At 31.9% G+C, this 24,238-nt stretch overlaps 1 protein-coding gene across 1 annotated transcript in view; it reads right to left on the minus strand.

Annotated features, from left to right (window-relative positions):
• The window catches only part of LOC119634240 (putative uncharacterized protein DDB_G0291608), a 39,124-nt gene extending 17,559 nt beyond the window's left edge, over positions 1–21,565 (minus strand). Inside the window, exons 1-3 of the mRNA XM_038028297.1 lie at positions 21,428–21,565; positions 11,473–11,632; positions 11,274–11,362 (exon numbers count right to left, since the gene is read on the minus strand). Of these exons, the coding sequence (XP_037884225.1) occupies positions 11,274–11,362; positions 11,473–11,632; positions 21,428–21,565 (387 nt within the window). The remainder of the gene's footprint in view (positions 1–11,273; positions 11,363–11,472; positions 11,633–21,427) is intronic.
• Positions 21,566–24,238: the final 2,673 nt, after the last annotated feature.

The raw sequence follows: 24,238 nt of genomic DNA on the forward strand, positions 1-24,238 counted from the left end.
GGACTAACTCTCTTTGGGCCGAGTGGTAGCCATCTATCCGATAACTGTGAACATTGCAGAACCATTAATAGTTACTGTACGTGATATCTCTTAGATAAAGTATATAAATTTTAAGAAAATAAAAAATTTTTTATGAACCAATCAGAAAAAAAACTTATTGTAATGCCTTAAGCAATACTTAAATTATTTGTCTTTTCATGCACTCAAACTGTGCACTTGAAGTTTAATGGAAAATATAACTTAAAACGGATTTAATTTTTTCTACTATTTTTTTTTTTTTCCTCTCTTTTAATTGCCTTTTACTTTGCCTATTATGAATTGAATTGCATTGAATATGAAAGAAAGAAAGATGACAAAGGAAAAAGAGAAAAAAAAAAAAACTATAAAGGATCAGACCATTATTACTAATTAGACGAACTTGAAATTGAATTATTAAATATTTATAGCAAAATTTATTAGTCATAACCTGTAAAGTATGAATATGTACGCTATGCGTGAAACTAGTGACAGAGTGAATGAACGGAGATTTTTGGCCACAACTTATCGTATAGAGTATTTTAAGTTGGCGCGAATCTGCGTAATATTCAGATGACGTTAATGTAGATCCGCTTGTATTATACCGATTTAAATTTGTCTGTTTGTCTGTCTGTCTGTCTGTCTGTCTGTCTGTATGTCAGTACGTTTATCTACATGTTCGTTATTATAAATTGTGTAGCAATTTTTAAGATACTTTGATAAAATTTGATCCAGAAACAAAGCATAAAGAAAATTATTGTCACTGCTCTCCATCTAACCCTTCATTTTTCAAAGTCTTTCTAAGAAAAATATTTTACATTAAGAAAATTTCAAAGCGGAAATGTCGATAAAAAGCGTCCGCATTTTCAACTCTTCCCCACCCCGCCCCCCCAATCTGTAAGAATTTATAACAATACGCCTACCAAAAATAAGTATTTTTATGAAAATAAAACCCATTTTTCAGTATTTCATTGTGAAAATTGATCCGGCAGCTACTGATGCGTTCGATTTGGCCAACGGGTATAAAAATAATTATGAAAATTAAGCCTTTACTTGACCATAAAATCTACTTTTAAATACGACATCAAGACGTTAAAAGTGATAAGATCTTTGACGACAAAATTAGTATTTGCTTAAATTTGAACAGTGTTAGTTCGTATCTTGGTCCCACTTCTAATTAAGTGATCCCATGAGAAGCCTTGCGTATGAACTTTGATCGAATAAATAAAGAATTGTTATCGATGCACTATTGATGCACGCTGTTTAATAGTCAGCCCAGTTGAATTTTGATCTCTTCACTTGTCTAACTATTCAAGTAAATTCTACCATTCTACAGCGTCAGCTAAGCTATAATGTAGGGTAAACACTTCTATGATTGCTCTTAATTTCATTCATTCGCCATCCGTTCTCCTGTTGACAGTGCACTTCCATATTTTATACACTTTTCCCGCAAGAGATATAATAATTATTTGAATGCATTTGTAACTGAGACCGGAGAACCTAACTTGTAAACAATTTCAACCATATAAGTAGTGTAAGGCCAGAATGTCTTGTTTTTTTTTTTTTTTTGATTTAAGAAGGTTTTATACATATTGCCGTTGATATCAAGATATTCGATAAGATCCATAAAATTGATTGCATTACTTGTGTGAATGGTTTCGATATTTTTTCTTTCTTTAAATCTTCATTTATTAAAACGTTACAAAATGCTTGTATTTATGAATAAAAACTAATTCAATTTTTTTTTTTTTTTTTTTTTGCACTAACCTATGTTTTAATAATGATGATGATGATGATGATGACGATGATGACGATGATGATGATGACGATGATGGGTCAAGCGATTCGATCCAAACCGTAAAATAAGTCTCTTTTGTATTTTAATGCTTCTTCACTATAAAGTAGCTGATAGATTATTGTATATTTTTCCAAGAATTTCTCCTTCATTGTGTTGAGTTTCTTAAGCCTGTTAACGTTCTTTGTTTTAAATCAACACAAACCTAGCTGAGCGACCGTTTGCGTAGTTGCAGTAAAAGTGAAGAGAAAATTTCATGGCATTATGACTCCCATGGTTGAATGCAAGTGAACAGCGATGATAGTTAAAGGCACACACACACACATATAATATATGTGAATATATATATATATATATATATATATGTGAATAACGATGTTTGTATGAACGTATGTGATTTTCATACATAGATATATAAATCTTATAAAGCACATTGCTTCATATAGCTCACGGATAATGTCTTTCAACTACTTAGCTTAAGCTGTCAGCCACTATACTACTACAGAATACCAAGTTATACACAAACGCATAAACATATACTTCATATATATGATTATATTATAAACGTATGTATTGTAAGTAAAATTATAGGATTTTCACGTACCCATCTTTCGCTATGAAAGTTTAAATATAGCAAGTACTTGCTTGAGTAAGAAATTTCAAAATATTCGAAATGGATTTCAAATTTATGATATATATATATATATATCAAGACTTTCCTTTTAATACATACATGTCATCACTAAGCACTCGAACAAAAGTAGAAAACTTTTCAATTTAACGCAAAGCACACGAACATTGCATCTGTCCATAAACGTTGCGTTTATGCTTTTTTTAAATAGGTCCTAATGGATTTTGTTGTAATATGTAAATGCGTACGTATGCATCAGTTCCTACACATTTAAGCATAAATATCGTTTGTCATTGTCAATGAAATTCATAAGAGAAAGTGTTGTTTTTTGGAAATGTTTTTTTTTTTTTTTTTTTTTTGTTTTTTCTTGTTTTTCAAAAACGTTTAAGTTTTGTCGTTGCATGGTATCTTAACATCAATTTGTTTCGCTTAATTAACGTTAATTTTGTTAGCCGCTTAGTAATACTAATATTCTGAAGTGTGCTCAGGCTTTCTCTATAGATAGAATAAACAGAGCGGCGTTATCGCGTAAATTGAATTTATGGAAAGACACGGCTCACTTGTTCAACTCCTATTAAACGGTTTGCAGTCTTGTCCAGCTCTTCAATTTCTTTTCTACTTTTAATATTATTGCCGATATACATACATACGCGCTCAGTGATTCAATGCATAGCCAAACTGCGTATGTTTCAATTTAGTGCAAATTCCCTAAATATCGAAGCACTCCTAGAAATAGCCTAAACCTAGATCCAAGAAATGATAACGGTGAACTTTTCAAGGTGGCATGGGGAAAAAATTATACGTCACGACAGAAATATTTTAGCACAGAAACCGGTAAAAAAGAAGGTACCGGTAATGAAGAAGGTAAAAAACAAAAGCTCTTGCCCCTAAAAGTATAGAGTCAAAAATGTTCAACCAAACATTATACAGTCATTTTCATCACCAGCAATATAAACTATATGCTCTTTAATATGGTTACTAGTTTAGCCTTATAAAATAAGCGAAGCGGGGCAGAATGCGTTGCAAAGAAGAGAGAATTGAATCAAAGCATTGTCGTTGGAAGGCCGTTTGTAGTGTCGATGCGCCTAGACCGAGGTCAACTGATCCCTATTATTAAATAGATTTCCTAACAAATTTACTCATATCGTTGATATAAGCGCGAGAGGTTTAGTAAAAAGCTCACAAAACGATATTCTCTCGTAGTGTATATATTATAAACAATATTAATATTAATACATTTAACAAACAACAACAACAACAATAAGAGCAAATTTTCCTTTCCTTGATTTTACTCAGCATATTATATTTCATTCTATGTATTCATTGATCATCCATACAATAGCCAGAAACTAGAATCAAATAGTTAATGTCAAAACAAGATTTAATTCATTATGGATGAGAGAGTTTAAACAAATATATATATATAAATTTTAAAAATAGTTGGCTAACGAAGCCAGTTTACATTTATAAACTTATAAGCAAATTTAATTATGTATGACTGCAAACATTTCATATATTCATTAATAATATAAGATATTAAAGTGGATTAAATACATTAAGCTTTTTTTTCATATTATTTATTCATATAGGAAAATACACTCAGGTCTCGGTTTGTGTGACGTTTAGTTTACATCATTTTTATACATTTTTTTTTTTTTTTTTTATTTATTCATTTTATCAACACATTGATAACGACCAGAAGTAAGCTTCAAAGACTCCATAAAGTGTATATATTTGTCATATATAAAATTCTAAAGCAATTTAAGTACGTGCATCCGCTTGTCTGTTTGTGTAAAGCCTATGGTAAACCTTCGTCAGTTCGTTAATATGAAACGATCTGCTTCAAATTTGACAGGAAGACTGAAAGTTATTGAACACAGGTTAATATTCAAATTGAATCAAATCACTCGAAAGACATACTGACAGTATTAGATAAGCTGAGACCACATCAGTTTTGAAAAATAGAAATAAAATGTAGCTTTTTGCTTCTTACGTATGAACCACAACAGATACAACGATAAAAGTTTGCGTTTATATGCTATGGGTGGCCGTGCAGGACCTGTACAAAAATGAAAAAAAGTCGATCACGCCTACTTAGTATTATAATGCATTAAAAGTGGCTTCACAGAACCTACTAATATTGATTAGCATCAAATACATATTTGTCAGTCCGTCTGTCCACCTATTTGTTAATTGCTGCGGTAAGCGTAGTAGTAACGACCGCAAAAATAGAGATATCTCATCCATTAATATAGATTATGAAAATTTAATTCTTTCCTTTCTTTTTCAGTCGTTTTTAGGATAGCAGTTATAGCCATTGGAAAAGATTCGGTCGTAGGTAAATATAATTTTCTTACTTGTTTGTCTTTATATTTGTCTGAATTTTGAATGCATTGTGTCATCCGAAAGGCTTTCAATATGAAAATTAATCTTATGGTCTAACAATGTTGAAGTTTTACAACGTTGAAGTAATCTTTTATATATATTTTTAAAAGACATAAAAAGTAAGATAATTCCGTACTTAAAGATAAAATGTAGAAATATTTTCTAATTATAAAAATATAAATAAAGATTAAGTTGGAATATCTAAAAAAAAGAAAAAGCTTAAGCGGAGAAAAAAGGGAAGGAAACAAAGCTTGCTCGAAAATATTTAAGGCAATACCATTAAGGTAAGGTAAAGGCTTACTGTCCCCAGAGGCAAGGGATTCATTGATTTCGATATTTCGAATATTGAAAAGTTTCAAATGTTTACCTTTTCACATTTCGTACATACAACATACATCAGTTTCAACCAAATATTTTACATATCTAGCAAATTTACAGTGCTATCGATGAGAACAATGCAAAGAAAAAATGCTTTTTATTTGTAGTACCCTTACTATATATGATATTAACTCAAGTTATGTTTAAAATTTATGCACAAAATTGCATTATTTATTTTTTTTTTTTTTTTTTATATTTTTATGAATAACTGCAAGCCGTATACATAAACAATTATATATAAAAAGTAGATCCCCGTAAAAAAACAAATTCTATGTAAAAATAAAAAAAAATAATAAAACGTCTATCTGCACATAAGTATGGAGTGAAACCTGTTTACACAGTTTGATATACACATTGGTCCTAAGCGTAAACAAGAAAAAATTTCATATTTTCAAGCTAAAAGTATAAAACAAACAATATAGGATAGTGTAGTGGCATAGAAAAAATTTTTAAAGGAAAACAACAAAGAATGTTGTAGTCGGGTAAAATCGATCATTACACCACCACTTCGGTTAATTAATAGTACAACAAAACTCTTCGCATTGAGAGAAACTCAAACGTCAACGTAATCTAAATTTATCGAACTTAGCTTGTCTTGCAAAGATTTTAATATTTTCCTGTTGCTTCCGTCGTAGCATGCTTCCATTAGATCCCCTATATACGATATGGTCTAAAAAATATACCGATGTGATTCAAATTTCTTACGGTTGCCTTTTTGCCATATAAAGTTTTATTTTTCATTAGGACGCTTTATGGACCTAGGTGTCCAAATTCGGTAAAGTTAATTTTTATATCGAATTATCATCATGAAAGGATTTTCATCGAGAAGTATCGAAAATTAGGCCTTTTTCCCGTAACAAAATTCAGTTTCCATAGAAACAGCTATAAGGCAAGTGGTTCAAAACATTGTTATATCCGATCCAAAGTTTTCACACATTTCGCAACAATTTAGAGTGCCGAAATATTATTAATAAGTGATTTTTGTCGCGAAATTCCAAGAATTACAACATTTTGCCTTTGAACGACTGATTAAAATAACATATCATATGGGGAGTGGTTAAAAAGTAGGTGCGATCCGAACGATTTTCAATAGCATTTGTCCGTGGACCAAATTTTATTCAAGTGCCTTCAAAAAAATACGTGGGCAAATATTAGACGAACGGACGGACGGACGGACAGACATACAAGGTTAGAATCAGTTTCTGAAACGATTGTTCTAATAAAAAGTCGATTCATTTCATATCCTTCTGGGTGCGACAATCGTGCGTACAAACTTAATATATGCAATACCAGAGGGGTAATAGGATATAAACAGCAATAATAAAAACAATAATATTCGATATATGTTGAATAGTTTGATACCATACATACCATCCACTTGTGAACTGTATATTTCAAACTATATACAACATATATATATCCATATATATATGTATATATATATTGTATTGATCGTATACCGCTCATCATATATTTTACATACTTCTCCAGTTACCCTTCCGTTTGTGAACGAAATTTAGATTCAATTCTCCTGATCTTTGAACGTTTGATCTTCGGTGCTCTTTAAATTCTACAAAAAAAAAAAAAAACTTTTTCGACAGGATTTGGTAGAAACATTACAAATGTTTGGGTATTAGCAGCAGATTCATCTACCGATTTAATTGCTTTCTTTTCATATTTAACTTGATCGGACAGCATTTGTTCTTCTAAAGAATATGTTGAAATCGTGACCGTGATTTGCCTGCCTGAATAAACAGGTAAATAGATATAGCTAAAACGATTCCTATCTCTAATCCTATTTAACAAAAATCTGTACGCACTATGAAATTTCTAATGCATACGTCAATGCTTTACAAAGGCTTACTAAAAGCATTATATCCCAGTGGTGAGTGTAGAAATGGCAAACAACAAATACATATCAATTTGAATTCCAGCGCATCTATTAAATAACTGCACATATGCATTGTATGTGTAAGTGTGTAGAAGCTAAACAAATACGAATATAAAGCTTGCGTGTATATGGTAAATATCTGCACAAAGTAAGTAAATATTGCAGTTTTTGTAAAAATAATAAAAAAACAAGTAAGAAAATTAAATTCGTTCATTGGGATCGAATCATTTATACCCATCACCGTTTACCGCCCCCCCCCAAAAAAAAGAGAAAAAACCAAAAGAAGTAGAAGAGGAAAATTCTTATACTCTATAATATGGAACGGGCGCAGTTGATATCTTCTATTCTCAAAATAAAAGTTTTTGTCGTAGAGATATATGGACCTTGTAGGCGTGTCCTTTGAAAATTTTACATCAATTACAAATTTTTTTGCAAATTTTTAGGTGATATATCTTCATTTTCGCTAACGGGGATACTACAAAATTACGCAAGCAGACAGATGGACAGATGAACAGGCGGACATGTTTAGGTGCATTCAAGTGTGGTAGCTGGCCAAGAATTTGCATACTTTATAGGGTCTTTCAAGCTTGTTGCTGTGCGTTGTACAGGTGTTGAAAAAACAATTAAATTTTGATAAGCTATGATATTGCGTAGGCGTGATCAATTTCCATTTCTGTGCACAAATGCTACGGTACCGCCCATAGCATATGCGTTCAAATTTTCGTAGATTTATTTGCTATAGTTTGTGAGTAATGAGCAAAAACCGATTTTTCATTCCCCTTGAACAACAGAGTTGTTCTCAGCTTACGTGATGCTGTGCGCATATCCTTCGGCCGATTTAGCCCATTTTCAATGCCAACCTGCGTACAAGATATTCCAATGCCTCTGGCAAATTTTGCTCAATTTATAGTATTTGCGGTAAACATTCTCCGGTTAGCGAGAATGAAGATATCGCCTAAAAATTTGCAAAAGAATTTGGAAATGACGTAAACGTTTCAAAGGACACGCCTATAACGCGTACATGCCGGTACGAAAAAAACTTTTTTTTTCAAAATAGAAGAAAGCGGCTGCGCTCGCTCCATATTATAGAGCATGAAAATTTTATTCATCTACCCTGTCTTGTCTTTTTTAGGAAAACGATGATGATGGGATATAAAAAATTTCGTTCCGACCGAATTTAATTTTCTTACTTGTTTCTATTTAAAAATTATTTTATTTGATTTTATTTATTTGATTTCCAAAGCAACAAAAGATTACTTTTATTTTTAATTATTTATTTATTTTGTGTTTTTTTTTTAAGACCCGGTGCTTTTAAGTGATTATAATTCATAAGAGGAACAACGTAAAACTTAGATAAAATAGTACAACAACAAAACAACAAAAATGAGAATATTTATGAATTGCCAGAGATTAGTTCCGTTTTCATTTATAGATTTCATCATCAATTCATATTTTGCATTTTGCTTGTATGCTACCAAGATGCTTCAACATTTGATTATATGCGACTGCAGTATAAAATGTAGGACATAAGTGTACATATATCTATGATTTTTTTCAATTTTATGAAAAATACGAGTAGAAATAAATAAGCGAAGGGCGACTATTATAACGCTTTATACTGCGCCTCCTAATACAACTCCTTATCTATCCGCGATATAAAATATTAAAACTTATATCTTATTACAATCGTGTCAAGGCTTAATTTTCATAAGAATACTTACGTATATGATTTTCAAGCCAATGAAAGCGTTGCGTTTAATAAGAATAATTTTAAATGGGAGAATGTCCATAAGTCGTCGCTTCCGGTAGAAGTTTTTTGCATGCGAAAATACAATTTTGCAACAACTTTTGTCGAGAAACATCAAAGAGGCCATAATGATCTCCCCAATCCATTTTCAATAGGAGCTCTCTTTAATCAAACTATTTCAAAATTACAACCTATAAGTTAAACACAAAGATAAATGGGAAGAAGGACCGGTAGACCGAATCATTTTTCAAAACGATATCAAAACAAAAAAGGATTATCTAACTGAAATGTTTCTAGATGCTGCATACGCATAAATTTAATATACCCTATGTAACAAGTGGTGTAGAGTATAAAAAATAAACTATCGAGATGCATGGAAATTATTACAATATCAGTGAGAAAGTTTCTGGCTAAACGGACAAATGAGAAGAAATCATGTAACCCCAAGTAAACAAATCATAGTTAGGCAAAGCCAACCGTTAGATACTCTACACCACTTCGCCTAGTATAGTAGTTATTCAATCGTTTTGATAGTAAAAAATCAAAAATTACACATTATTTTCAAGCAAAGGCATACGTTCCCGTATATTCGAGGAAGGCCAAAGTAACACATGGTGTGATCAAAATTTAACAAACTTAATTTATTTGCAAAAAATTTTACTATTCTTCCCTTACGGTCATAAAAAAACTAGAAAGTAGGCTTTCTTGTTTTTTCATGATAAACCCTGAAAATAGACCAATGTAATGAGACCCCCTAACATTAATTTTCCTACTAAATTGCTCTTAAGGACCAATTTTAACCATAAAATATTAAAAATCAAACTTTTTTCTGAAATCAAATTTTTTTTTATTCATGAGAAATATTACGTGGAGTAGGGTCGAGGAAATAAACTCATTAAAGTCTAAATTTGATCCGCTTCACTTTTATATCAAATTACTATCGTGAACAAACTTTCGTCATATCAACTTAAGGGTTAGGCCTTTTTGATATTTAAAGGTTTACATGTTTTGAGTATTCTTATATATGATGATATCCAAAAAATTAGATGTATGTGGTCCAAATGTGATAAGGTTGATTTCTACATCAATTTTCTATTATTCATTCATACTTCCACCATTATTACCTTTATAAGTACTCAACTGCCCACCAAATAAACATTAAAATTGTTAAGTTCAAAGGTGAACTGACCACATCCATTGCAAGGATTTCTAAGCTAAACGAATGCGTAAAAAAACAAATAAGAAAATTACACTCGGTCGTGACCGAATCTATCATACCCATCGCAGTGATCCTTAAAATGACTAAGAAAAAAAAGAGGAGATAAACGCATTTTTCATACTCTACAAATATTAGGTGGGTGCAGCTGGTGCCATAGTTTGTAAGTAACGAGCGAACGACACGGAAAGCAAAGATGGTGTCAGTTCTGGTCGCATGGTGGCCGTTGTAGGCATGCATGCATCATTTTCAATTTCTCTTGGAAATCTGTAGGCGATAAGTTGATTTTTCCGAACGGAAGAATGTTTATCACAGACACTGGGCAAATATAGGTGCAAACGAATGGGCTTAGATCGATTTAGAATTTGCTACTGATCAAGAATATATATAATGTAATGTAATGTCTATGAGGCGGTCTTTTGGGTGTTGCGAGAATTTTGGCTTAATTAATATGCGCCTCATTCTTCGACAATGAGTATAAAAATATTTTATCTGATCTGAATAGAGATAAAATTAGTTAGCTAGTCGTCCATCTCAATACAGAAGTAAGTATTAAAATAATATGAAAATTTTGACCTGCTTAGGCATTTCTTACCGTTTTAAAAGTGAAAATAATGGCATGTGAGAATTTTGAATGACTTATCTATCTTCATTATCTGTCACTCTGCAAGTACGTTTCCTTGAGTCGCTTTGCAAAACTTATTCATTAAATTATTGATTTAAATTATTCAATTTCATCAATCAGTGTTTTTTTTTTTTTTTTTTTTTTTTTTAAGTAAACCATCAAGATGTAACGACGTCTATCGAACCCATCATGCTTCAAATTATGAAATGATATCGAAGATAAAATAAAGCAATCAACGAGCAAAATGGTGTTTTTGGGAACTTTGAGTGAATTACAGGTGACATAAACATGTGTTGTATACGAGCTTGATACCTGTCAGTATCACTTATTCTTTGCAAATGTATTTGTATGTTCATATAACACGCATATATATATAGATATATATATATATATATATATATATATATACTTGTGTTCACAACATGACATTAATAAAACGTAAAACGTCATATATTTGAAAAATAGTTATTTGTGTAAAATAAAATATAACACACATAACTGCCAGATACCAGATGTATATAAAAATTCATTATATTTGCATTTCTTATGGTACGTATAATATAGATGCATGCATACACAATCGCACTTACCTGAGCAGAAGAGGCTACTTGATATTGATCATAATTTGCACCCAATATTGGACGAAATGATTCTTCGCCCGTATTCAAACGTAGAACAACTTGAAAATATCAAAATAAATATATGCATATAAAATTATGTTATAATATATCCTTATTGCATGAATTAGAAAAAAAAAAAAAACAAGAAAAAACAATAACAACAACTTACAAGTTTGATCAGATGAATCTCTCTTATCCGTTTTCGTTTTTAATTCTTCAACACTTTTCATCGACTTTTTATCAATGACAGATGATAACGCTGATTTGTTATCGCCTACGGCAGCATCCTTGGCAATGGCACAACCGCAAAGGTAAAATAATAAAATGGACTAAAATATAAAAATTTGTTGCAATTTTATTATTATTATTATTATTATTATTATTATTATCGGGAGAAAAAGTACATTCATCTTAACATACCATACAATAATATATTAATAAAAACAAGTAGGAACTAAGAACTAAAGTCGATCAAGGCCGACTATCAGATACTCTACACCATTTCGTCTAATACAGTTATTAATTTGTTTTGGAAATAACACACAGAAAGTTACACATTATTTTCATTCAAAGGCTTACTTTTCATGAAAGGCCGCATATTAGAGGAGTCCTATGTGCTTCAAACTCAGTAAGATTGATTTCCGTTTCATTTTATTAAGAATGGCGAAATACTATCACTTGGCCATTTTTGTTGAGAAATTTTGAAAATTGCAATTTTCTTTTCATATATCAATTTTTCAAAATGAGAAGTTGTACGGAGAGTAATCGAAGAAGTGGATCGTTCCGAATTTTTTTCAATAGCCTTCGTTCTTGGTCAAAGCACGTTAGTGTGTCACATTTCATCAAAATAGCTCAAAAAAGATTGCAACTTATACGTTGAACACAAACTTACACAGGCAGACAGGCAAAGACCTATTCAGAAGATGATTCTAAATCTATCGATTTAAGAAAATATGGATCCATCTTAAACCGTTCTGCCTGTTACATATGTACGCACAAATTTAAGTACACTCTTAAGTGATATAGGGTATAACAACCGAGGTACTTATATTCAGCCAGAGCTGATCCTTATATATCCAGCACCACACACATTCTATCTCACTAATACCAATTTTTGTTTTACCGCAGCGTGCTCCGTTGTTATTATTCCCAGAGAAATATTAAGGAGTTTTAGGTTTAGGTTTTAGGTGAACTACTAACAGATTTTATTGAAAGTGAATTTAAAAAAAAAAATCTATTTTTTACATTTTAGTCTATTACAAATCGCTTTCTATTTTTCAAGCCTTGTCATTTGATACTCATATCGCAGGGATTGTTAAGAGAAAATGGATCTAGAAAGTCATGACATTCGCCATATTTGACTTAATCTCACATAATTTCCAGATTAAACGGATTGCTAAAACAAAACTGATACGCCAGGTTATAACGGCCATGGTTCGAAACGTACCGAAAATTCGACTTTATCACTTTGCATTGAAGTAGGAAAGATATGTGTGTATGCAATATTTTACAATAATTGGGCGGAAAGTATCGAAATTATCCAATATATAGACCGATATATTTAATAATGCTTGCAGCGACTGCCGTTTTCTATATAGACAACGTTTTCGGTGAAATAATTCATCAAATTAATATAGAAAAAATATGCAGCTTTGTATCTTTCAAAATTAATGACGAATGAGCAAAAAACGACAAATATCTGCTTCGAGAAATAAAGTCACTATCAGCTTACGACTTACTATTGGCGTGTCCTTTGATCGATTTTGCCCATTGTCGGATACCAAGCCGTGTGGAAGAATTTCCACAAATTTCTGACAAATTTGCAGTCCATAGCTGCATTTTTGCGACGAGAAGAGTGTCGACAACAGACAAACGGTCAGACATGAATTCAGACAATGATTCAGAATTTTACGCTGATCAACAAGTATATATATGTATCTTTTAGCGACCCGGCAACTTCATTCTTAGTGTTGCAAGCATTATGAAATCTACGTATACCCTCATCCTTCGGTGATGAGTATAAAAAAAATAAAAATAATATTTATAGGCAGATTGATACAACGGCAAAAAAAATAAATAAATAATAACAAAATTCATCATTCACAAATAATTACTTCATACATTTTAGCGTACGCTATCATGGAAGGATGAAGGCATACAAATCTCGAAAAATAGATGCTCAGATAGATGCCTTTAAGTATTCGTACTTTTCGAAGGCAATAAAATTTCGAATCATGTGCCAGTGATGCTATTGTCAGTAAAGTAGTAAGGCGGGAGGAAAATATTGAAAAGGAAACCTCAAATTTAGCTCATCTATCCAAAGTTAATATCCACAAATACGGTTGCGCTAAATAGGGAAAAAAGTCCAATACCTGAACCTAATTTCAGCAATAGGTTACAACTTACTATTAGAGCACGAAACGTTTCGAAAATTGGCTTAAATACTTACTAGGAAATAAATAAATAAAAATTACTCGGGCTATTTAAAGTAATGCTTATAACAGACTTTAATTGAGGAGAGAGAATAAGTTGTTGTTTTGCAATCATAGAAACAAATAATGAAGATTTTTTAAACTTAAACGCATATACATAATAATTTATATATAATTAATTTCCTACAAACAAATATTCTTCATTCATTGTTGAATGCACCAAGTGGAGAAAGGTTTCAGTGTAAATGTTTTTTTTTGTATAGCAAGTCATCCCTATATATCATCCAAATAAATCAGATTAGTAATTATAACAACGGATGATCATTAAAATACAATAGATAGTACATTGTTAAGCATAACGACCGATAAATACCATACCAAGCAATAACTCTCAACGTCTTTGTCTATATGACTAGAGAAGAAAAACGTGAGCTCTTAGCCGAGATAGTGCGGCTTCCATAACAATTATATTTTTCGAAATCGGGATATGAATATTAAAAGCACTTTTGCACCATATACCACTATACTACCACCGTAAGGGTATATAAAATTTGTGACAATGTATGCAATATCCAAAAGAACTGGAGATATATCAACTTTCTATTCACAGACACACGCACACACACACACACACACACACACACACAATGTTTTCCAGAATCGATTCAAGCACGGCCGTGTGTCTGTCTGCCCGTTTACTCATCTGTCTGTCCCTGCATCCGCCTATCTATCTGATGATTGTGGTTTATATTCATGCACTCATCCTATGGATCGCAAACTTTCGATTATGTTTTCGCCCAAAGAGAAACACTATCACAATAAAAATCAATTGGAATCGAACACATTTTAACGGTCAACCCCAATATGACTTCTTGTTGTAGGAAACCGCTATGTAAATTACATAACAAGTGCAAGCCTTTTGAAATCCTCTCGCCTTTGCACCTCAACAAAGTCTACTTGCTAATATCCAGTGATGAAAATTCATCCAGAATATGAATGACATATAAGTCATTTGCGCTAAATTTGGATCACTTTCTCGACATGAGATGCGTCACGGAAAAGAAAGAAAATTTATTTTTTAAAACAAACCGGATCAAAACAGTTTACACTTTGCGTTATTCCGACATAAGGAATCTTATGTAAAGCCAAGTATTCGCATGGTATCAGAATATTATTTTTTGTATTTGACGAGGAAAAGAACATAAGATTTTAGAATAATATCGATTTCATTCATTTCATTGTGCGCTATAGAAATCCAATTCTTACTTTAATTTGTAATCCGTATTTATATAGGCAAGCTACGCGTCGCTGGCGCACGTTTGATCGCAAACAAGAAGTAAACAAGAGAGAGGGAGAGAGAGAGAGAGAGAGATAAAGCAAACCTTCATCATTTTAGCGTTGCCATCACCTTTGTTTTTACCGGGCTACCATCTTACAATAGATTATAATACGAAAAACTGGTGTAGGGTATTGGATGATTTGAAAAATATCCTGAATATCGAGATTTTATTTACTGAATACATATATTTAATCTTTTTTTTTCTATTTACTCCTCCTACTAAACGCATTGTTTTTTTTTTTTTTTCTTTCAATGGCTTTCCACCTGAAATATTTTAAATATTAGGAAATGAATAATAAACAAATGGATTAATATCGGGGTGTTAGCATGAATGTGCTTCGTCTTTGAAATGTTTTTGAAATGGTGTGATTATCGTACTAACTAATCCTCTAATAATCGGCAAAACAAATGCTGTCTTCTCTATCTGATGCCATAGAAAAGTTACTCCCCATTATCACGCATCAAATACTCATAGAAGGGTTTGGAAAGGGTCCTCATAATACATGAAAGCTTATACTTGCCATTCCATTTAAGAGAAATGAACGCTTTTTCTCTTAACTCTATTTTCTCTTAAGTGCATGATGCGTGAAATAAGTAAATTTGCTTTCTCTCATATTTCTCTTCTTCTTGTACACTTGCCAATGGTTCTCTGCATTTCGCCGCCTATGGAAAAAAAAAGCTTCATCATTGATATCTATTTTATAATTTTGAAAAATTATTTGCTAAGACCTGACTGAAAATGGAATATCAATCTACCTCAATACCTCGACATCAATTGATCGAAATGATGAACCATCTCCCGTCTCAACACACTTACTGAGAAATACTCATGATATTGAAAATAATTATGAGGATTGAATCGAATCGTTATGAATGATAGTCATAGGACAGTTTTATAAATCGCGCTCAAAATTTAAAAAAATAAAACTTTAAACAAAATTTAAATAATGTTTCGATCCGCAGCAAGTGCTTGATAATATTGATGATAAAAAAAAAAAAAATTAAAATAAAAATAAAAAAAACTTTAAATGTAAATAATTTCGATTTTTACTCAACTTACTTATTGCAGTGGAAGTTGTGCAACGATTGCAAGTAATCAACTTCTGTTTTTAATTAATTTTTTAAATGGCTCCGACACAAGTGTGTAAATGCATTCTTTTATAAGTAATTATAACATAACATGTGTCACACTTGTAAATAGTAAATGTGTTTATTTAACCAAACACACACAAACACACACACACACACACACACACAAACCTAAGAAAAATTATAATTTTAAAATACAACAATGAACGAATCACATCTGATTATAATAACATTTACGTGATATTTTAAACGCCGTCACTTTTCCCCCATTATATAACAATTATATTAGAGCGTAACTAGTTTACACACTTTCGCAAACTTTAATCAAATTAGATGTCATTCTTTATCAGTCGCCTTGATAAAATCGTCCCGATCTAGTTTCTTTGCTGCACATTACAAAACCGGAAAAAATGAATTCCACGAACTACACCGCGGATTGAAGTTGCCATACGCGCTTATAACGCACACAAATATGCATAAAAAAAATCCCATGCCCTATCTCTTTGTTCGTCCGTACGTCCATTTGTCCGTTAATCATTTGTTGCCTACCCGTTTGTTGCTTGTCCGCCCATCTTTGCGTCAGGTATGCTTCATCAATCTGTTGTCGGGCCATCCATCCGTCTATCAACGGTCATCACCTGTCGCCTGTCGCCTGCCGCCTGTCGCCTGTTGTCTGGCCTTCTCTCATCTAGGCATCTAGTGTTATGTTGTTAATTGTAGTTTCTCCTTCGTCTCGTTTCTCCTGCGTTCTGTCTTTCCCGTATCCGTCGGCTGTGTATCAAATTCATCTCAGCCGATAAAATACCCAAGAAACAAATTTCAAATTACGCTTTAAAACGGTATACTAACTCGTTTATTTTATGGATATAATTACAGTCTCTTAAAGTAATCAGTTTTTCTCAACGCTATAAGTCTCATTAATTAAAAAAATATTACAACATATTCATTTAAAATAAGTCTTTCAATACGATAGCAGCGGCACTTGCGTGTGAAACCGTGCATCACTGAAAATATCAAATCGAATCGTAAACACCATGTGGTTCGCCACACGTTTTACTATAACTTTGATTGTGAGTGTGTAAGTAAGTGTAAGTACATTCGTCTATATAAAATACACATTAGATACACACATTAGATATTACATACTAGCATACTCTATATATTATATATATAGATTTATTTGTGTACATATATATAATGAATGCGTCAATGTGTATGCTTTTTATGTATCTACTTAAGGGCATAAATTTATCTACACATGAATACACGCGTTTATCACTTACATCACTTACATCACTTACATCCCTTATTCTTATGCTTAAGCATATAAAAGACATAGAACATTACGTTACATATTTAGATTAATTTGCCCTTTGACTTCTTGAATGTTAAAGATACGTAAATTTATTATTATCACGCGGAGGTGGGACGAGATCCGTGAATTTAAAATTTTTCCATTGAAATTTAAATTTGATGAGAATGTATTAAAGGTGTATATATATATATATATATATATATATAATTCGATATTATAAGTTTACTTTATATTATATGTAAAACTACATGCATGCATGCCTGCCTAGATTTATATTTCATCTATCGTGTAATTAATTTATCTCCATAAATTATATGTAAGCAGAAACAAGATGACAACATTAATATAAAACATCTACTCTCGATATGTTCCTCGATAAATACATAAATAGAAATTTAACCTTTTACGATGGCCACAAAATGACAATATATATATATGTCTGACATGGTATGTCACTCAATTTACAATTTATTATCGGTACGTAACAGCATCGTCAGCGTAGTCAAATAATTTAAACAAATATTTGTTTACCTAAAATTGAATTTGAACTACGAAATACAGAATTTGTTCACTTTAACGAAATGATGATGATATGATAAAATTAATCATAAAAACATGTGCATACATCAAATTTCATTAAATATATTTGCACTTACATATGGATGTAATATTCGGACTTATAGACAAGTACACACAAACACACACACACACACACACACACATCCATATTCCATGCAAATATTATAGCATAAGCATGAGAGTCTATATATTCAATGGCATAAAAATTAAATTGCAATAAATTAAAGCCTTTGCCATTTCAGTTAATATCACAGGCAAAGATTTATTACGTATGTCATGTCGTTGGTAACAGTTGAAAATCAATTGAGGAATTAAAAGTTAGATGTGTTTAGGGGCTGAAAACATACGAATCTAAGAAACGGGATGTGAATTACTCTAAGTACTCAAAGTAGCTAAAATGAATGAATGAATGAATGAATGAATGAATGAATAAAAAAAAATTTTAAAATTTTACCCCTTGGACTGTGATAAAAATATTCCCATGGAACAAAGATTTGAAATTAATTTTTGAAGACCACTTCACTTTTGTTCACTATTACACTTGTTAGTTGCGAATAAAATAATGATGAAATCTAACGCGAAATAAACAATAACAACAAACAAATAAAGGCGATGACATTTAATAGGTAAAACTGGGAGATTTTCAGACAAGTTCGCTGCACATTCATGTTGATTGGATGATTGAAATACATGAGTAAGATTATGTTTTTTTTGCCTTGTATTTGGCCAAGAAGAAGAAAATCTTCGGGCTGAAGAGTTTCAAAAAACCCAGGCAAAATAGCTGAACACCTTCTTTGCTTCTAACGATTGACAGTTACGGTATGTTTTTTGGACTACACGTCCATACTATTTTTATATGATACTACAGGCGTGTTAAAGCCCTTAAGAAGAAACAACTTTCGTATTTGCTTTAATGAAACTGAAGTTCTTTTTTTTTTCTTTCCGCCATAATCGCCACTAAAGATGAACAACTCCGTCTATAAATTCGGAACAATTTTTGGTATAATATTTAAGATAATCGCTGCAAGAATTTTATAACCCATTAAACCCATGAACTTGAAATCGACTTATTTTTCTTTAGGAGCTAAAGATCTCTATATAGTTATTTACATACAAGCAAACACACCCAAACAATATGTTTCTTTTTCCCTATTCCCAATTCCCAATTAATCGGTATTGTAACGTAGCGCAAATGATGTTTCGTTCATTAACGATTGCCTGGGCTATCTGCAAATTTTCATTTAATATGCAATATTTATTTTTTCATTATCCGCGCTATCAATTTACCATTACTCTGTGCACTTTTTCATTTATACATCTTCATATATTTTTGTTTACCTTTTACACATTAATGCTAGGATCGTTAATCATCAATCGGCATTCACAGGTGTAATCATAATTAATTCACGGATGTACTATTACGTTCATACACTTATAATTTGTCAAGTACTTGACTCATCAGGTAAGAGTAAAACAAAATGTTGTCGTCTATCTTCATTTGTTAAAAAAATATATATATTAAATTTTTGTGTCTATATTATTTAATAAAACAAAAATGTGAACTTGGACACATGTATATGAATAAATTAACGTCAAGGAAAAATTTTTGCGCAAAAAATATTTAATTACAAATTAAAAATACAACAGAAGGTAAAGGTGTGAGCATAATGTTAAATTTCACACAGCAACAAAATTTATTTAAACCTTAAGATGCACTTATATGTATATGCATATGTATAGAGAGAGAGAGAGAGAGAGAGAGGGATGAAGATAACTGACTTTTTAATCCTCATTCAATTTAGTATAGCTCGCAAAGTAGTTAATTAGAGTGTAATATTTATAATCCGAAAAATTCTTAATTGCGTCCGTCCTTGGGCCCAAAGCACTTCGGTGTACCAAATCTCTTCAAAATATGTCACAAGTTGCCGCCTGTAGGTTGCACTAAACAAAGCGGCACGGACCGACAGATACAAAAAGTGATTCTAAATCGATCGAATGGGTATTGCATACACGTCCAAACTTAATATACCGTTGTACCGCAATTACTTTATGGTATAAAAACATCCATTTTGTGCGTATATATCGAATCAAATAAAAATAGGGACTCTTCCATAGTACGATAATAATCATGATAATCAGACTTAATTTCAGACAATTCGAATATCATTTAATGATTATTAGGGTTTATAAGTAGTCGATGTGCAATATGAATTGGAATTCTTACTCTACCTGAACGTGTAACACAAACACTATATAGATCTGTTATGAGTGCAATTCTTGGTATTTAAATTTTTACAAATCTGCTTTTAATTATCAACATACTCAAAAGCCAAGCAACAAAAAATTTCATCTTCCAACAAAATCTTCATCACTCAAAAATGTTAAGGTATTAGAAGAAATTTACCTAAAAAAAAACAAAAATTTATGCAACATTAGAGTGTCCCACATAGTCTATCTTAAAAATGTTTACGTGAAGTATAGCGGTAAAGTGAAGTGAAGTGTAATAGTCGCTTTCGGCACTAACTTTTAACTAAGACACAACAATTTCTGTGCAAAGGACGATTTTTTTTGGTATAAGCATAAGATCTTCCTTCTTGAGTATGAAAAACTTTCGACTACTAACTGATGAATGAATTATGAATTTCAAGATTCATTTCTTTGCCGTGTGGTATACCGGCAATTCCAAGTCGTGTGAGTGGGAACGCTAAGAAAGCCTTGTAATCCTGTTAAAGAACGTAATTGGCAGATGAGTCTCTTTTATTTTTGTCGAACACTTGCGATGGATGTATTTATGTATAGCGTTTAATTAGCCCACATTACGCGATTGCTCGAGGGTATTGGGAGTTTCCGACCCCCTTGAGTCTAAGCAAAATTTTGCAGGCGAATTATATGCTAACATAATCCTAGACCTCGCTTTTGTTTTTGTAGAACGCATGCGGTGGATGTGCATACACAAAGGCACTATCCAGTTCACATTACACCGGTGCTCGAGGATATCAAAAGCTTTGGACGTTTGAGCGTTTGTTTGTATGGTGGTCAAGGATCTCCAAGCAAAATTTTGAGGCAATTTTCATTGGGTACAGACGATGTTGTAAATGGGGGGTGCAGTGATGTACCTTTAAAATCGCTTCAAAAAACATTGGCCTTTGGTTGCATCTTTTGATACTCTCAATATACGTTCTGTTCAGTCAATCTTGCCGGAAGAATCATGTCTCGACGTGAAGCATCTATTCAAGGAAAGCTTCGTCATCGATCGTTAACCGACTTTCTTCTGAACGATTATGTACTTCAAATATATTTTAAACGGTTTACGTAGACCCTTTGAGGAAGAGATGCAACTGTTCTGCTGAAAATAAAGCTCATCGTGTACATCCATAGTATTGTTCGGTAAAGCATCTATACGTTGCAAACCAACATTCTCGTAAAAATACGGACTAATTAACCCACCAATCCAAAAACCGCACCAAACTACTGACAATTGTTGTAACGCGAGGAGTTCCTCGACCATTACCCTCATTTCTTGCGTATCCACATAGATGGAAACAAGTCTCATCAATCGAGATGATTCTTTTCAAAAATGCATGACCACCACCCGATCAACAAATATATCTGAACAGCCGAACATGCCATTGCAATAAAGGTGAATGAACGATAAATGTCTTTATCTATACAAACAAGATGACATGATTGTGCGTATGAGTGGTTAGCCTTGATCACTTCGCCGAAGAAGAAGGTAATGCTACCTTCTTATAGTTCTAGAGAAGAGTAAAAATTTATTCCTAAACCAGTTTTTATCCGTACCGCTTAGATTAATAGATTAGATTTCTTAAGCGCTCAATATGCCTAGGATAACTCATAAGAACTTAGCACTGTCCGTTCGTCGTACCGTCTGCTAAAATCACCTTTACAGCTATCTTAGAATTTTGTGTAGAAAAACAAAGTTTGAGTGCAAAATATTTCTTATTTGGATTTCTTAGCCGCGCAACCCATTCATCTTTTTCTATATCGAATCCTGTAGCGGGTAATTTTCAAACGGTTGACTCGATCGTCTAGAGTAATGCTGATAGGCCAATAGAAAATAATAGGTGTGAAAATAAATTCGTTCCCTTCTTTTGGAAAAACATTCAACTATACTTTAGAATATACTCGTAAAGGTTAATAGTCGAATCATTCACCATCGCATGCATGCATGTATGGTCTTTTGCCATATCTCGGGTAGCTTGGAGCAGAATCTTGCCAGTTTGAAAGCGAAATTATCGTCTCACCAGTTTCGCGCGTCATTAATTTATGTGAATCGCTGATCTGCTAAATGCGATTGCATTTTTTATGAATAATCGCCGAACGATGACGTGTGGAGAATATGCGCCATGCGGTAAAACTTTTCAGTCTAAACTGCAAATTATTTCTCGCCAACCACCACTGTTTCATGATTAAAAGTGTATTTTAATTTCAAGTCAATTATTAATAATTTCCGTAACTTTAGCTCCACTTCTTTCCAAAAAAACAAAACAAAAAAAAAAACAAAAAAAAAAAACTACGCAGTGTCATGAATGATATCCATCTATCTATTTGAGCTTTGATACATACTGAACGAGAACTTGTCAACAATTGAAATTTGTGTCGTTCAAATATCAAAATCAAAAAATTTTTCATAGCTGAAATTTTGCGAAAATTGAACGCATCAGATGCGTTTTATGAAGCAATCAATTTCAAGCAGCGAAACAAAATCGTTTGCACACCTAATATGGATCAAGAGGATTGATTGGATTGGAGGGTAACATAGGAAACGATAAAATTAATATACCTTCGCTTACCTATGACGTACATATACAAAAATAATGCAATTACTTTATTATGATGAGTAGAAGAATGAACCGTAAGCAAAATAATAAATAATTCATTAATATTATTATGTATAAATATATGCATCAAACCACGCATATTGAGGGGTTTGCAAGCGTGTATGCAGCTACTCGTGCACAATATTATACGGATTATCTCTCATTATTTGCATACATACCAATGATATAAAAATAATTTTTGTTAAATGCTTTTTATAAATTATTAATAATAATAATAATAATAATAATAATAATAATAATAATAGAACATTAACTATTTTATAGCAATATTGCGCCGTAAGTAATCTCTTCGTATTAGTTATTACGTGTATTAACATTTATGCGTTGATTGTGTCTCAATCAAAGGCACACACGCATTAACATGAATCATTGTACAAGTATGTATATATCATATATATTAAATAACTTATGAGGCAATAAATTTTATAAAACAATATTCATGCAATTTATGCGCCAGTGTCTATAGTACCGTCATCAAGAGAAATTTGTTCTTCACATATATATATATATATATATATATATATCTAGCAAATATAGTATACTATATATATATATATATATATATATCTAGTAAAATATATTATACATACCCTTGGGTCCATTTTGAAGACTACTGATTGAGCCCTCTTCTCTTCGTATTTCGAGATGTATGAATAAAGTCTGCAAAAAATTTGAAAAGATAATATTTAGCAGAGAGTAATGCAAAGGTTAACGAACGTACACATATTAACATATTATCAATCGCAATTAAATACAAAAAAATTTCAATGAAACAAAATAAGATAAGTATTTAATTTCATTTATTTATTTCATTTATGCAATGCATCTCTTATGTATGTTTTAGCATTACATTCTTCATTTCTTAGCCTTTTTCATTTCCCAGAGAGTCTTATGATGCTTTGTAGCTCGCTTATAGCCAAGCAAAATAATATTAATATTTGCAATATTTGACACAAGGTTAGCTCCCAACATATTATTTACAAACTCAAATTTCCCTTCGCCAAGTGACCCATATATCGAGGAGAATTTGTGATATGCGATCGGAGTGCACTTGAGTGCACTATATTTATGAACATAAGCGTAATGCGTAGGCGTACCTTAGAAGCTGTAGCTCAAGGACAAAGTATAAACTTTCGTCGGTTTCATTTCATGCCTCTGTACCTTTCGAGGCGAAGCTTATGCGCATGTGCAACATTCAGAAAAGTTCTTGATATTGTTCGTCATAAAATTATTTTTTAAATCAGTATAAGCATGGATGTCCATCTATCCGTTTGCTAGTCTGATATCTTGTCTTGTTTTTTTTTTTTTTTTTTTTTTTT

Source organism: Glossina fuscipes, unplaced genomic scaffold (genome assembly GCF_014805625.2).
Source record: "Glossina fuscipes isolate IAEA_lab_2018 unplaced genomic scaffold, Yale_Gfus_2 0, whole genome shotgun sequence".
In the NCBI taxonomy this organism is placed as follows: domain Eukaryota; kingdom Metazoa; phylum Arthropoda; class Insecta; order Diptera; family Glossinidae; genus Glossina; species Glossina fuscipes.